This window comes from Anguilla anguilla, chromosome 3 (genome assembly GCF_013347855.1).
Source record: "Anguilla anguilla isolate fAngAng1 chromosome 3, fAngAng1.pri, whole genome shotgun sequence".
Classification (NCBI taxonomy): domain Eukaryota; kingdom Metazoa; phylum Chordata; class Actinopteri; order Anguilliformes; family Anguillidae; genus Anguilla; species Anguilla anguilla.
In genome coordinates this window covers 11965520-11980189 of record NC_049203.1, presented here as the reverse complement: position 1 = coordinate 11980189, position 14670 = coordinate 11965520, and the positions used below count along the sequence as shown (strand labels likewise).

General features: G+C 36.3%; 3 protein-coding genes across 3 annotated transcripts; 1 reads left to right on the top strand and 2 right to left on the bottom strand.

The window, feature by feature from the left end:
• Nucleotides 1-2942: 2942 nt before the first annotated feature.
• On the bottom strand, nucleotides 2943-5363 carry LOC118222547 (high choriolytic enzyme 1-like). The gene is made up of 9 exons (XM_035408213.1): nucleotides 5256-5363; nucleotides 5115-5151; nucleotides 4918-4980; nucleotides 4498-4638; nucleotides 4118-4235; nucleotides 3831-4009; nucleotides 3510-3591; nucleotides 3290-3414; nucleotides 2943-3066 (listed from the first exon to the last, which is right to left on the bottom strand). Coding segments are annotated over exons 1-9 (816 nt in total). The 5' UTR covers nucleotides 5325-5363; the 3' UTR covers nucleotides 2943-3064.
• Nucleotides 5364-8298: 2935 nt separating this feature from the next.
• LOC118223743 (high choriolytic enzyme 1-like) lies at nucleotides 8299-10752 on the bottom strand. Its single transcript, XM_035410677.1, has 9 exons — nucleotides 10630-10752; nucleotides 10489-10525; nucleotides 10292-10354; nucleotides 9875-10015; nucleotides 9492-9609; nucleotides 9205-9383; nucleotides 8883-8964; nucleotides 8663-8787; nucleotides 8299-8439 (listed from the first exon to the last, which is right to left on the bottom strand). Coding segments are annotated over exons 1-9 (816 nt in total). The 5' UTR covers nucleotides 10699-10752; the 3' UTR covers nucleotides 8299-8437.
• Nucleotides 10753-12277: 1525 nt separating this feature from the next.
• Nucleotides 12278-14347, top strand: LOC118223735 (high choriolytic enzyme 1-like). The gene is made up of 9 exons (XM_035410665.1): nucleotides 12278-12346; nucleotides 12451-12487; nucleotides 12623-12685; nucleotides 12926-13066; nucleotides 13330-13447; nucleotides 13548-13726; nucleotides 13907-13988; nucleotides 14088-14212; nucleotides 14324-14347. Coding segments are annotated over exons 1-9 (816 nt in total). The 3' UTR covers nucleotides 14326-14347.
• Nucleotides 14348-14670: the final 323 nt, after the last annotated feature.

Genomic DNA, 14670 nt, shown 5'->3' with positions numbered 1-14670 from the left:
GATCTGTCAGGCCCTGTCTTTTATACAACCTCAGCTTGTAGGTGTGCCTGCAAGGGGATCATGGATTACTGCCAATTCTCCACACCCAAAATTAGCTTTTAAGAGGGAGCAAACTAAACTAATTTCCCACATTTCAATGAAACTTGTAATTGTTATGCCTCAATTTGTTTACATGATAAGCTGGGAAGATCAACGAAAACCAACCGTCTCCCACAAAACACACAGGTCTTGTATAAAGTACGTTTGAAGTGCTTATTATGTAGACCTCTTTTCTTGTTGTAATCCTTAAGAACTTCTACATACCTAATCCCTTCGGTTATAATTGAGTGTTGAATTCATGGGCAGGTTGTCAGTTTATGTTCGTCTTCTGCAGTACACTTAAGTCTGTGAACAGTTGAAAATGCGATGTTTGACAGACAAATTTTAACAAAATAAATTGTGATTTTAAAGTGTCCAAATTGTTTTATGAGGGCGGGTAAGAGGCTAAACTTCAGAAATTACAGCAGAGGAAGAAAATAATCATCAAGATAAAACTGCAGAAATTAATTAATAAAGTACATCAAAGAATCAGACTATTTTATGCAATCCTGTCATTGACTGCAAGATTAGTCCCTGTGTGTGTTGCAATGCCATTATTTCACAAACCTGCGTAGTTGGTTCATCAGAAAATAATACATACAGCTTTATACCAAATGGTAATTGAGTTATTTCCATGAACCTTCAATGTGTCAGAAATGAATTTGTTGAATTTAATATTATTACTTTCAGAAAATCCTGCTGCAGATCTGTCTCTAAACAAGTCTGGCACAAGAGTCTTTGACTAACAGAGGAAGCGATAAAATGGTTTTCAGCTTTATTCCTGTGTATTTTAATTAGCAACCTCAAATATTACGGAACATAGCAAGGAAACATATCATTTTTGAGCACAAATATGGAAGCCCCATTTTACAGCTTCACCAGTCACTTGTATTTGGTAAAGATGGCCTCCTAAAGGTACAGTTTTGGTTGGTTATTTCTTCCAATGCTTCTTAACTCATAATGAGTGCAGCTTCAGATCATTTTCAGTGTGGAAAGAGATGCCCATTGCATTACGATAAACAATTATTATGTCACAGGACGCTTGGTATTTATTATCAACTAAACCAACTAAAGGAACAGGTACTTTGTACAACCATTCCCACCTTTGTGTGGAATCCAATTCTAACCATGGCAGGTCTATTTCTTGCAGTCAAACAGGACAGTAAATACAGTGGGCTCGATAATGTTTGGGCCAAATACGTTTTTTTTTCTTGATTTGGCTCTGTACTCTACAATTTTAGGTATGTCATCAAATGTGCAGATTTTCAACTTTTATTAAACCGCCTCTCATTTTTTTTTTAATTAAAAAAATGTATTACAAGTTATTAAGAACAAAATACATTAATACAATCTACCAAAAAAAAGGAAAGGGGTTGGAGTGCATAGTATCATATGTATGGTACTGTATATGGGCTCCCCACCACCTTCCATCTGTGAAATACGGTGTTGGGGGTGTCATGGTTTGAGCATGTATGGCTGCCACAGGTACTGGCTCACCTGTCTTCATTGATGATGTAACTGCAGAATGAATTCTGAAGTGCACAGAGGCATCTTATCTGCTTAAGTTCAACCAAGTGCCTCCAAACTCATTGGATGACGCTTCACTCTACAGAAAGGCAATGATCCCAACAATACTGCTAAAGCAACAAAGGAGCTTTTCAAATCCAAAAACTGGGAATTTCAATCATTCTGGGTAGTCATTGACCTGATCTGAATTCAACTGAACATGCAGTTCATATGCTGAAGAAAAAACTTAAGGCAACCAGCAAGCAAGAACAAGCAAGAGCTGAAGATGGCTGCAGTTCAGGCCTGGCAAAGCATCACCGGAGGAGATACTCAGCACCTGGTGATGTCTCTGTTGGAGCTGATGGACACAGTCAGAAGCTCCTGATAAAACTGGTTTGTAACTTTGTGTTTAGCAATAATACAGACATTTAATAAATTATTCAGTGCAACTGTAATGGCATTTAAATCTCTTATTTCATTCATTTCTGCAGGGTCCCTTCCACGTCATTTTAAACACACAAAGAGAAATTGTGTATAATTAAACTCAAAAATATAAGTGGACATACTTTTTTGTGGTTCTTGGTAGTATTTAATTTCTACATGTATATGTGTTGTATTTCAGTTCTATTTGCTTCAATAATGACACCATTGGTAACTCTATATGACCCACAAACCAAAATCGTCACCATCTTCAGCATCACAAATTGCCAGGATTATTAACATTGCCAGGCTAAAATTATAAAAGCTATTGAGAGACAATTGTCTTTTGTACTTTTTCAATATTTTATCTGTAGTGGATGGGTGAAATTTATTTAAGCAGATTTTTGGTAGCTCAAAATATGAGCCTTTTGGTACAAATTGGTAATATTAATTTATTTGTAAAATATGTAGAAATCTTTGGCGCTAAGTGTCCACTCCTCTTGATTGAGTAACCTCTAAGCAAACCAGTATTGTTTCTGCGATTTATTTTACTTGTTCATTTTCTTTCTTTGGAATTAAGGTGCAAAATATATTATCTGTTCTTGCGTTGCCTTGTATTGTTTGTAATTGCTAACATGTGTGTCTTCTTTTGTTGAAACTTAATTTACACAGTATAAAAAAACGGTGTTTCAGTTATGAAAATGAAAGGCCATGTGAATCAGTGTTTTAAGTAAAGCACAAAAATCTGATAACTTGCAGATACATTTGAAGGAAACAACTACTTCTATTGTTTGAATGGGACAAATCATAAATCATCTCTGGGAAGAAAAATGAATTGCTAATGTGATTTAATATGCACAAGATTTAATAATTTAGTAATATTCATTCAGTACATTAAAACATTACATGCAAATTCACATTGTTACAATAACTGTGATAAACAGAACAAAGGATTTTTGCAGGCGTGAATGTTCTGCATTTCTTCTGGCAAGAATATTGTGATTTATGATTTCATATTCTGCTCCAGTAGTCCGGCACCTTCAGTCTCCAAGTATTTATTTTCTGCAACAAATAAGAGATATTTTCTGACGCAAAAACATGCTGTAATTATCACAACTCCAATCAGACTGAAATGGACAAAGACAAAATATATTGTTATGTAATTCTATATTGTTATATTGAACATTGGAGAACTTATCTGGGAATAGGATGGGTGGGAAAACATTAATCGGCGAATATAGTTATAAATAAATATCGAGCTAAATGAAACATCATCTATACTCACAGCAGCTGTACAGCTTGTTGATCCTCAGAATATCCCCCCTGGACATACTTCTCCTCTGTCCAATAGATTGGTTTGGGTTGGGTACGGGAGTTATAGTGTCCATTCCATTGGTTGAGAAAGCAGTTCTAGAGAAGTGGAAGGAGAACATATGATCTGTGTTAAATGTCAAATTCAGTACTAACTGGATGCAGTTATAATGTGAATCTGTCCTTTTCCTTACCTTCCATAATGCATGATAGAAGTGTAGTCATATGGAGTATTTAGATTATTAGTGTCTTGTGTCTGAAAGTTGTAGATGGTGTCTGTTAAAGAAACAGATACTTTGTTAGCTGTTTGTTACATTGGGTTTAAGTATATTGTCCTGTACAAATAATTGTATACTTTGTTAACTGTTTGTTAGAGAGCTTAAACTTATTGTCTATTTAAACGTGAACATAAAAATCATGTTGACCATTTTAATGTAATTGTCCTGTTATAACTGATTTGATTAAAGGGTTTTTTCAATCAAAATAGGTCCAAAATATGACAGGCAGTTCCTCACGTGGTGCAACATTCTCCCAGTTGATTCTGACGTATTCGTCCCGGTCGCTCCTTGTGTGCTCATGATAGAAACCCAGCGCATGGTTCAGCTCATGCTGAATGATACCATGGTAAACACAACCATATCTGGCCAGAGACACTACCTGCTTGCCACCAGTTCTCCCCAGATAGGAATAACAGCTGAAAGGAAACAGAAGGTCACCATTTCAATGTTAGCCAGGCCCACCAAATAAAATCCAGGAAGTGTTATCTTGCCATTGATCCTGCCATTGGTGTAAATGAGCTCACCCATCTCTGCTCTCAATACTGATGAAGTCTCTCTGACTCGACCGGGGAACAAAGCGAATGCAGGTTTCTGTGTTGAAGGTCTTCATGGCATTTTCAATCCGCTTCATCTGATAATATGCTGTAATGCAGAATCATCCAAAAATAGACATGAATTACATACTCATGGACAGCATTAATATAAATAATGATCACTGAATCTGACCTCTGATTTTCTTTAACAGCAATGGTTTCTAAAATGTATACTTAATAGACATTGAGTATTGACTATGTTCGATGTATTGCCCCAAAATAATTCAGTTGTGTAAAATATTATAACTCTTTCAGTATTAGCACCAGGGTGTTCTTACAGTATGTATAAATACAAATATTCCTTCACTTACAGAATTCATTGCTCACAGTGTAAGGCACTTCAACAAGTCCATCTGAGGATTTCCTCCATAAGCATTGGTTATTCCAGCACTTCATGGCATTTCTGGTGTTTGATACAATCAGGTCTCCCTCCATCAGTATCTCGCTGGACCCTTGTAGAGACAGCACACAGTCATTCAGAGCCTCCTGGCATTTTTAAAAAGAACTGAAAATGTCTCACTGGACTCTTTGAAGTCAAAACAAAGCCATTTAGAGAATCACAGGTTACTTTGCTGAGAATTCTGAACATTTAACAAAATGGCCATTTTATATTCTGACTTCTCATTCATATTTGTGGAACCCTTAGCAGCATACTAGAATTGTAGCCGTACAATAATTAACATTTTTTACGTTTTTAACAACAACAAAAAAAAAAGATATAGAACACTAACCATTGTTGGATTGTAGAATGGTTGTAGTGATATCCACATCATCAGGATCCTCTATTTGGATAGCTTTGAAACACAAGAATTGAAAACATTCTTTTTAACCCTAACCCCATACTTGCAAATCAGTAGTTACAGAAACAATGTCACATGGAATCAGAACATCAGGTACAGAATTATTTTGTTGCTGATTAATTACTCACAAATCAGTGGAGAGTCATCTGCTTCACTTCCAAGGTCCTAAAGAAGAACGGGAGGCAGACGCTCAGTTAATAAAATTGAACACATATTTGAGGTGAGAGTTGAGGGAATCTTTCCACTGTGTTTAGTGGACCATCTCTTACCACGAGGGGATGTGCCTGTGAGAGGCTCAGCAGCAGAGCTAGGATGGTGGAGATGAGTCTCTGGTCCATCTTCAGTCAGCGTTTGGAGATACTCAGGACGGTTCCCTCACGATGAGCTGATGTCTGAGATCTGTCAGGCCCTGTCTTTTATACAACCTCAGCTTGTAGGTGTGCCTGCAAGGGGATCATGGATTACTGCCAATTCTCCACACCCAAAATTAGCTTTTAAGAGGGAGCAAACTAAACTAATTTCCCACATTTCAATGAAACTTGTAATTGTTATGCCTCAATTTGTTTACATGATAAGCTGGGAAGATCAACGAAAACCAACCGTCTCCCACAAAACACACAGGTCTTGTATAAAGTACGTTTGAAGTGCTTATTATGTAGACCTCTTTTCTTGTTGTAATCCTTAAGAACTTCTACATACCTAATCCCTTCGGTTATAATTGAGTGTTGAATTCATGGGCAGGTTGTCAGTTTATGTTCGTCTTCTGCAGTACACTTAAGTCTGTGAACAGTTGAAAATGCGATGTTTGACAGACAAATTTTAACAAAATAAATTGTGATTTTAAAGTGTCCAAATTGTTTTATGAGGGCGGGTAAGAGGCTAAACTTCAGAAATTACAGCAGAGGAAGAAAATAATCATCAAGATAAAACTGCAGAAATGAATTAATAAAGTACATCAAAGAATCAGACTATTTTATGCAATCCTGTCATTGACTGCAAGATTAGTCCCTGTGTGTGTTGCAATGCCATTATTTCACAAACCTGCGTAGTTGGTTCATCAGAAAATAATACATACAGCTTTATACCAAATGGTAATTGAGTTATTTCCATGAACCTTCAATGTGTCAGAAATGAATTTGTTGAATTTAATATTATTACTTTCAGAAAATCCTGCTGCAGATCTGTCTCTAAACAAGTCTGGCACAAGAGTCTTTGACTAACAGAGGAAGCGATAAAATGGTTTTCAGCTTTATTCCTGTGTATTTTAATTAGCAACCTCAAATATTACGGAACATAGCATGGAAACATATCATTTTTGAGCACAAATATGGAAGCCCCATTTTACAGCTTCACCAGTCACTTGTATTTGGTAAAGATGGCCTCCTAAAGGTACAGTTTTGGTGGGTTATTCCTTCCAATGCTTCTTAACTCATAATGAGTGCAGCTTCAGATCATTTTCAGTGTGGAAAGAGATGCCCATTGCATTACGATAAACAATTATTATGTCACAGGACGCTTGGTATTTATTATCAACTAAACCAACTAAAGGAACAGGTACTTTGTACAACCATTCCCACCTTTGTGTGGAATCCAATTCTAACCATGGCAGGTCTATTTCTTGCAGTCAAACAGGACAGTAAATACAGTGGGCTCGATAATGTTTGGGCCAAATACGTTTTTTTTTCTTGATTTGGCTCTGTACTCTACAATTTTAGGTATGTCATCAAATGTGCAGATTTTCAACTTTTATTAAACCGCCTCTCTTTTTTTTTTTTATTAAAAAAATGTATTACAAGTTATTAAGAACAAAATAAATTAATACAATCTACCAAAAAAAAGGAAAGGGGTTGGAGTGCATAGTATCATATGTATGGTACTGTATATGGGCTCCCCACCACCTTCCATCTGTGAAATACGGTGTTGGGGGTGTCATGGTTTGAGCATGTATGGCTGCCACAGGTACTGGCTCACCTGTCTTCATTGATGATGTAACTGCAGAATGAATTCTGAAGTGCACAGAGGCATCTTATCTGCTTAAGTTCAACCAAGTGCCTCCAAACTCATTGGATGACGCTTCACTCTACAGAAAGGCAATGATCCCAACAATACTGCTAAAGCAACAAAGGAGCTTTTCAAATCCAAAAACTGGGAATTTCAATCATTCTGGGTAGTCATTGACCTGATCTGAATTCAACTGAACATGCAGTTCATATGCTGAAGAAAAAACTTAAGGCAACCAGCAAGCAAGAACAAGCAAGAGCTGAAGATGGCTGCAGTTCAGGCCTGGCAAAGCATCACCGGAGGAGATACTCAACACCTGGTGATGTCTCTGTTGGAGCTGATGGACACAGAAGCTCCTGATAAAACTTCTCCATTGTGTTTAGCAATAATACAGACATTTAATAAATTATTCAGTTCAACTTTATTGGCATTTAAATCTCTTATTTCACTCATTTCTGCAGGGTCCCTTCCACGTCATTTTAAAAACACAAAGAGAAATTGTGTATAATTAAACTCAAAAATATAAGTGGACATACTTTTTTGTAGTTCTTGGTAGTATTTAATTTCTACATGTATATGTGTTGTAATTCAGTTCTATTTGCTTCAATAATGACACCATTGGTAACTCTATATGAGCCACAAACCAAAATCCTCACCATCTTCAGCATCACAAATTGCCAGGATTATTAACAGTGCCAGGCTAAAATTATAAAAGCTATTGAGAGACAATTGTCTTTTGTACTTTTTCAATATTTTATCTGTAGTGGATGGGTGAAATTTATTTAGGCAGAACTTTGGTAGCTCAAAATATGAGCCTTTTGGTACAAATTGGTAATGTTAATTTATTTGTAAAATTTGTAGAAATCTTTGGCGCTAAGTGTCCACTCCCCTTGATTGAGTAACCTCTAAGCAAACCAGTAATGTTTCTGCCATTTATTTTACTTGTTCATTTTCTTTCTCTGGAATTAAGGTGCATAATATATTATCTGTTCTTGCGTTGCCTTGTATTGTTTGTAATTGCTAACATGTGTGTCTTCTTTTGTTGAAACTTAATTTACACAGTATAAAAAAATGGTGTTTCAGTTGTGAAAATGAAAGGCCATGTGAATCAGTGTTTTAAGGAAAGCACAAAAATCTGATAACTTGCAGATACATTTGAAGGAAACAACTACTTCTATTGTTTGAATGGGAGAAATCATAAATCGTCTCTGGGAAGAACAATGAATTGCCAATGTGATTTAATATGCACAAGATTTAATAATTTAGTAACATTCATTCAGTACATTAAAACATTACATGCAAATTCACATTGTTACAATAACTGTGATAAACAGAACAAAGGATTTTTGCAGGCGTGAATGTTCTGCATTTCTTCTGGCAAGAATATTGTGATTTATGATTTCATATTCTGCTCCAGTAGTCCGGCACCTTCAGTCTCCAAGTATTTATTTTCTGCAACAAATAAGAGATATTTTCTGACGTAAAAACATGCTGTAATTATCACAACTCCAATCAGACTGAAATGGACAAAGACAAAATATATTGTTATGTAATTCTATATTGTTATATTGAACATTGGAGAATTTATCTGGGAATAGGATGGGTGGGAAAACATTAATCGGCGAATATAGTTATAAATAAATATAGAGCTAAATGAAACATCATCTATACTCACAGCAGCTGTACAGCTTGTTGATCCTCAGAATATCCCCCCTGGACATACTTCTCCTCTGTCCAATAGATTGGTTTGGGTTGGGTACGGGAGTTATAGTGTCCATTCCATTGGTTGAGAAAGCAGTTCTAGAGAAGTGGAAGGAGAACATATGATCTGTGTTAAATGTCAAATTCAGTACTAACTGGATGCAGTTATAATGTGAATCTGTCCTTTTCCTTACCTTCCATAATGCATGATAGAAGTGTAGTCATATGGAGTATTTAGATTATTAGTGTCTTGTGTCTGAAAGTTGTAGATGGTGTCTGTTAAAGAAACAGATACTTTGTTAGCTGTTTGTTACATTGGGTTTAAGTATATTGTCCCGTACAAATAACTGTATACTTTGTTAACTGTTTGTTAGAGAGCTTAAACTTATTGTCTATTTAAACGTGAACATAAAAATCATGTTGACCATTTTAATGTAATTGTCCTGTTATAACTGATTTGATTAAAGGGTTTTTTTCAATCAAAATAGGTCCAAAATATGACAGGCAGTTCCTTACGTGGTGCAACATTCTCCCAGTTGATCCTGACGTATTCGTCCCGGTCGCTCCTTGTGTGCTCATGATAGAAACCCAGCGCATGGTTCAGCTCATGCTGAATGATACCATGGTAAACACAACCATATCTGGCCAGAGACACTACCTGCTTGCCACCAGTTCTCCCCAGATAGGAGTAACAGCTGAAAGGAAACAGAAGGTCACCATTTCAATGTTAGCCAGGCCCACCAAATAAAATCCAGGAAGTGTTATCTTGCCATTGATCCTGCCATTGGTGTAAATGAGCTCACCCATCTCTGCTCTCAATACTGATGAAGTCTCTCTGACTCGACCGGGGAACAAAGCGAATGCAGGTTTCTGTGTTGAAGGTCTTCATGGCATTTTCAATCCGCTTCTTCTGATAATATGCTGTAATGCAGAATCATCCAAAAATAGACATGAATTACATACTCATGGACAGCATTAATATAAATAATGATCACTGGATCTGACCTCTGATTTTCTTTAACAGCAAAGGTTTGTAAAATGTATACTTAATAGACTTGCTGGCTTATTGACTATGTTTGATGTATTGCCCCAAAATAATTCAGTTGTGTAAAATATTATAACTCTTTCAGTATTAGCACCAGGGTGTTCTTACAGTATGTATAAATACAAATATTCCTTCACTTACAGAATTCATTGCTCACAGTGTAAGCCACTTCAACAAGTCCATCTGAGGATTTCCTCCATAAGCATTGGTTATTCCAGCACTTCATGGCATTTCTGGTGTTTGATACAATCAGGTCTCCCTCCATCAGTATCTCGCTGGACCCTTGTAGAGACAGCACACAGTCATTCAGAGCCTCCTGGCATTTTTAAAAAGAACTGAAAATGTCTCACTGGACTCTTTGAAGTCAAAACAAAGCCATTTAGATGATCATAGGTTACTTTGCTGAGAATTCTGAACATTTAACAAAATGGCCATTTTATATTCTGACTTCTCATTCATATTTGTAGAACCCTTAGCAGCATACTAGAATTGTAGCTATACAATCATTAACATTTTTACGTTTTTAACAACAACAAAAAAAAGATATAGAACACTAACCATTGTTGGATTGTAGAATGTTTGTAGTGATATCCACATCATCAGGATCCTCTGTTTGGATAGCTTTGAAACACAAGAATTGAAAACATTCTTTTTAACCCTGACCTCATACTTGCAAATCAGTAGTTACAGAAACAATGTCACATGGAATCAGAACATCAGGTACAGAATTATGTTGTTGCTGATTAATTACTCACAAATCAGTGGAGAATCATCCGCTTCACTTCCAAGGTCCTAAAGAAGAAAAGGAGGCAGATGCTCAGTTAATAAACTTGAACACATATTTGAGGTGAGAGTTGAGGGTATCTTTCCACTGTGTTTAGTGGACCATCTCTTACCACGAGGGGATGTGCCTGTGAGAGGCTCAGCAGCAGAGCTAGGATGGTGGAGGTGAGTCTCTGGTCCATCTTCTGTCAGAGTTTGGAGATACTCAGGATGGTTCCCTCACGATGAGTTGATGTCTGAGATCTGTCAGGCCCTGTCTTTTATACAACCTCAGCTTGTAGGTGTGCCTGCAAGGGGATCATGGATTACTGCCAATTCTCCACACCCAAAATTAGCTTTTGAAGGGAGTGTACTAAATTAATTCCAGCGATAAATTTAAACAATTAATTAAAACCCGTTATTTACTTTACATTTTTAAGGAAGGTTGATCAAGGTAAACAGAACCCTTGTAATTCTTTAGAGAAGGCTTGAAATATTTTTCTTAAATATGCTTGTTACATGGACTATTTAATACTCATCAGTATTCATGTTTCCACAGCTTTTCGTGTTCAATTATTTTACACATTGGTGTCTGCAATTCAACAGTACCCTGTCAATTTCTCCGTTATCTTGATTAAGTCTATTCACTGCCAAACATTTTCAATTCTACATGTAATATTAAATCTTAGGCAATTAAAATATCCACAATTCGACAAAAAATAATTTCTCTTCTGTCAAGACTGTGAAGGTCTCAAATTCATCTGTGTGGGCCACAGAAGGTGAAGTACACTACTTATTAAGAAAATGAGCAGAGAAAAGGAATTATATAGAATTTTTTTTATAAATTAAAATAAAAAAACACTGTCACATTGCTTATCTGTTATTGAGACTGTTTCATACAACTTTTCAAACTCATATGAATTATATTGATATAAATACAATGATCTAGTAATTTATTGCTTTGCATGACTTTGCAAGTGATAATTATATTTGCCCAATTTTCATTTGTATTTCCACTGTATTTCCACTCTTTGTTATAGTTCTATATAAATAAAATTGTGTAATAATCATTCTGTTAATTGGTCTTTAGATTTAGATTTATAAATGAATGTTTGTAAATAGTACATTTTAAATTTGAATTGTGTTTTTTCTTTTATATCTGTAATGAATATATATCTTCTTATTACATGTGTTACACATGATGTGACTACCCCCAGTGTAATTTCAGACTTTAAGCATCTTGTGGACCTTCAAAGATGAACTCAGGTGCACTACATTCACAATACATTTTCTAATTTGTGTTGGGTTGAAGATACAAACTTTTTTTTTCTAATTTAGAAAAAAATGATGATGAACACAAACTGAGAAGACAACCCCTGAATGCCCATGAATTCCAGACCCCACCCTATAAATGTACGTAATGAGATTAGGTATTTACAAGCCGGTAAGAATCAGAACCCAAAAAAGGGCTGTACAAAATAAGCACTTAAAACCTACTTAAAACAAGCTCTGTGTGTTTTCTGGGAGACAGTTTTCATGATCTTCCCAGCTTACCACTGTAAACAAAATGAGGAATAACAATTACAAGTTTCATTGAAATGGTGGAAATGAATGTAGTACACCAAAATGCTAATTTTGGGTGTAGGGAATTGCTGATAATCCCTGATCCCCTTGCAGGCACACCTACAAGCTGAGGTTGTATAAAAGACAGGGCCTACCAGATCTCAGACATCAACTCATCGTGAGGGAACCATCCTGAGTATCTCCAAACGCTGACTGAAGATGGACCAGAGACTCATCTCCACCATCCTAGCTCTGCTGCTGAGCCTCTCACAGGCACATCCCCTCGTGGTAAGAGATGGCCCACTAAACACAGTGGAAAGATTCCCTCAACTCTCACCTCAAATATGTGTTCAATTTTATTAACTGAGCATCTGCCTCTCTTTCTTCTTTAGGACCTTGGAAGTGAAGCAGATGACTCTCCACTGATTTGTGAGTAATTCATTGGCAACAAAATAATTCTGTAACTGATGTTTTTGACTTTATATAGTATTTATTTCTGTAACAATATAACTGCAAGTATGAGGTCAGTATAAAAAGAGTGTTTTGAACTCTTCTGCTTTCAAGCTGTTCAAACAGAGGATCCTGATGATTTGGACATCACTGCAAGGATTCTACAGTCCAACAATGGTTGGTGTTTTATTTTTATTTTATTGACTTGAGACAATGCAAAGGAATCACAAGTAGATATTTCTTGTCGTTTTTGAATTTCTACATTTTCAAAGTGTTGTGAAGGGCTCTGCAACTATGAAAGAATGAAAATTCAGAAAACAGAGTGCCCATATAAAATTTCTCTGCATTTTGAAGACATTTTCTGTTCTTTTTAAAAATCCCAGGAGGTTCTGAATGACTGTGTTCTGTCTCTAAAAGGGTCCAGCGAGATACTGATGGAGGGAGACATGGTTGTGTCAAACACCAGAAATGCTATAAACTGCTGGAATAACCAATGCTTATGGAGGAAATCCTCAGATGGACTCGTTGAAGTGCCTTACACTGTGAGCAATGAATTCTGTAAGTGAAGCAAAATCTGTATTTATTTACAAAAACGAAAAAGGCAATGATATTGTGCATGAATGAATTATTTGGTGAAATAGATATCAAACATAGTCAATGGACCAGTGATAATATTATGCTTTATATAATATTATACAAGACCACGTTTTGCATATCTTTAAAACATTACATTTTGGTACTTCAAATATTTGTACATATTATAATTCAAATGAAAGTTCTAATTTTTCTCATGTTTGTTTTTGAATGATTCTGCATTACAGCATATTATCACAAGAAGAGAATTGAAAATGCCATGGAGACCTTCAACACAGAAACTTGCATTCGCTTTGTTCCCCGGTCGAGTCAGAGAGACTTCATCAGTATTGAGAGCAGAGATGGGTGAGCTCATTTACACCAATGGCAGGATCAATAACGCTACTTAGATTCCATTTGGTAGGCCTGGCTAACACTGAAATGGTGACCTTCTATTTCCTTGCAGCTGTTACTCCTATCTGGGGAGAACTGGTGGCAAGCAGGTAGTGTCTCTGGCCAGATATGGTTGTGTTTACCATGGTATCATTCAGCATGAGCTGAACCATGCGCTGGGTTTCTATCATGAGCACACAAGGAGCGACCGGGACGAATACGTCAGAATCAACTGGGAGAATGTTGCACCACGTGAGGAACTGCCTGTCATACTTTGGGCCTATTTTATTTGATAAAAGCCCTTTCATCCAATCAGTTACAACAGGACAAATACATTAAAATGGTCAACATGATTTTTATGTTCACGTTTAAATAGACAATAAGTTTAATCTCTCAAACAAACAGTTAACAAAGTATTTATTTCTTTGACAGACACCATCTACAACTTTCAGGAGCAAGACACTAATAATCTGAATACTCCATATGACTACACTTCTATCATGCATTATGGAAGGTAAGGAAAAGGGATGTTTTCTCATTATGACTATCCGGTTAGCAATGAATTTGAAATTGTTTTTAACAGGGACCCATTTATTTTCTTCCACTTATCTAGAACTGCCTTCTCAACCAATGGACTGGACACTATTACTCCCGTACCCAACCCAAACCAATCTATTGGACAGAGGAGAAGTATGTCCAAGGGGGACATTCTGAGGATCAACAAGCTGTACAGCTGCTGTGAGTATAGATGATGTTTCAATAAGCTCAGAAGCACATTTACCGATATTTCCTTTCATCAACCATCCTTTTCCCAAATTGTTGAATTTTCAAATGCCTCATATTTTTCAGAGAGAGAAGAGAAGAGAAATTCTTGAAGACAAATGATACCGGACTGCTGGAGCACAATGTGGAGTATTCATTAATCAAGATATGGCAGTCAGATGAAATTCAGAACAAGCATTCTTGTGTGATTTTTCTTCTGGTTGACAGTTATTGCAATAATGTGAATTTCCGTGTAACTGTTTGAATGTACTGACTGAATGCTATTACACGATTAAACCTTTTAAAGATTAAATTACATTTGCCATTCATTTCTTTCCCAGATTATTTATAATCTGGTCCCTGTTCAAACAATAGAAGAGATGTTTTGCTTTTAGAGTGTCTATAAGTTCTCACCACTTCCAACACAAGGCAAA

Bases quoted from the DNA above. Each gene is read 5' to 3' on its own strand.
- LOC118222547 (XM_035408213.1), bottom strand. From the start codon at position 5,324: ATGGACCAGAGACTCATCTCCACCATCCTAGCTCTGCTGCTGAGCCTC. The intron at 4,639-4,917 runs GTTAGTGTTCTA...TGTCTCTACAAG, and splicing joins CATTCTACAATCCAACAATG to GGTCCAGCGAGATACTGATG. The intron at 3,592-3,830 runs GTGAGGAACTGC...TTTCTTTAACAG, and splicing joins CTGGGAGAATGTTGCACCAC to ACACCATCTACAACTTTCAG.
- LOC118223743 (XM_035410677.1), bottom strand. From the start codon at position 10,698: ATGGACCAGAGACTCACCTCCACCATCCTAGCTCTGCTGCTGAGCCTC. The intron at 9,384-9,491 runs GTGAGCTCATTT...GTTTCCTTTCAG, and splicing joins AGTATTGAGAGCAGAGATGG to CTGTTACTCCTATCTGGGGA. The intron at 8,965-9,204 runs GTAAGGAACTGC...TTTCTTTAACAG, and splicing joins CTGGGAGAATGTTGCACCAC to ACACCATCTACAACTTTCAG.
- LOC118223735 (XM_035410665.1), top strand. From the start codon at position 12,278: ATGGACCAGAGACTCATCTCCACCATCCTAGCTCTGCTGCTGAGCCTC. The intron at 12,488-12,622 runs GTGAGTAATTCA...TCTGCTTTCAAG, and splicing joins AGATGACTCTCCACTGATTT to CTGTTCAAACAGAGGATCCT. The intron at 13,448-13,547 runs GTGAGCTCATTT...ATTTCCTTGCAG, and splicing joins AGTATTGAGAGCAGAGATGG to CTGTTACTCCTATCTGGGGA.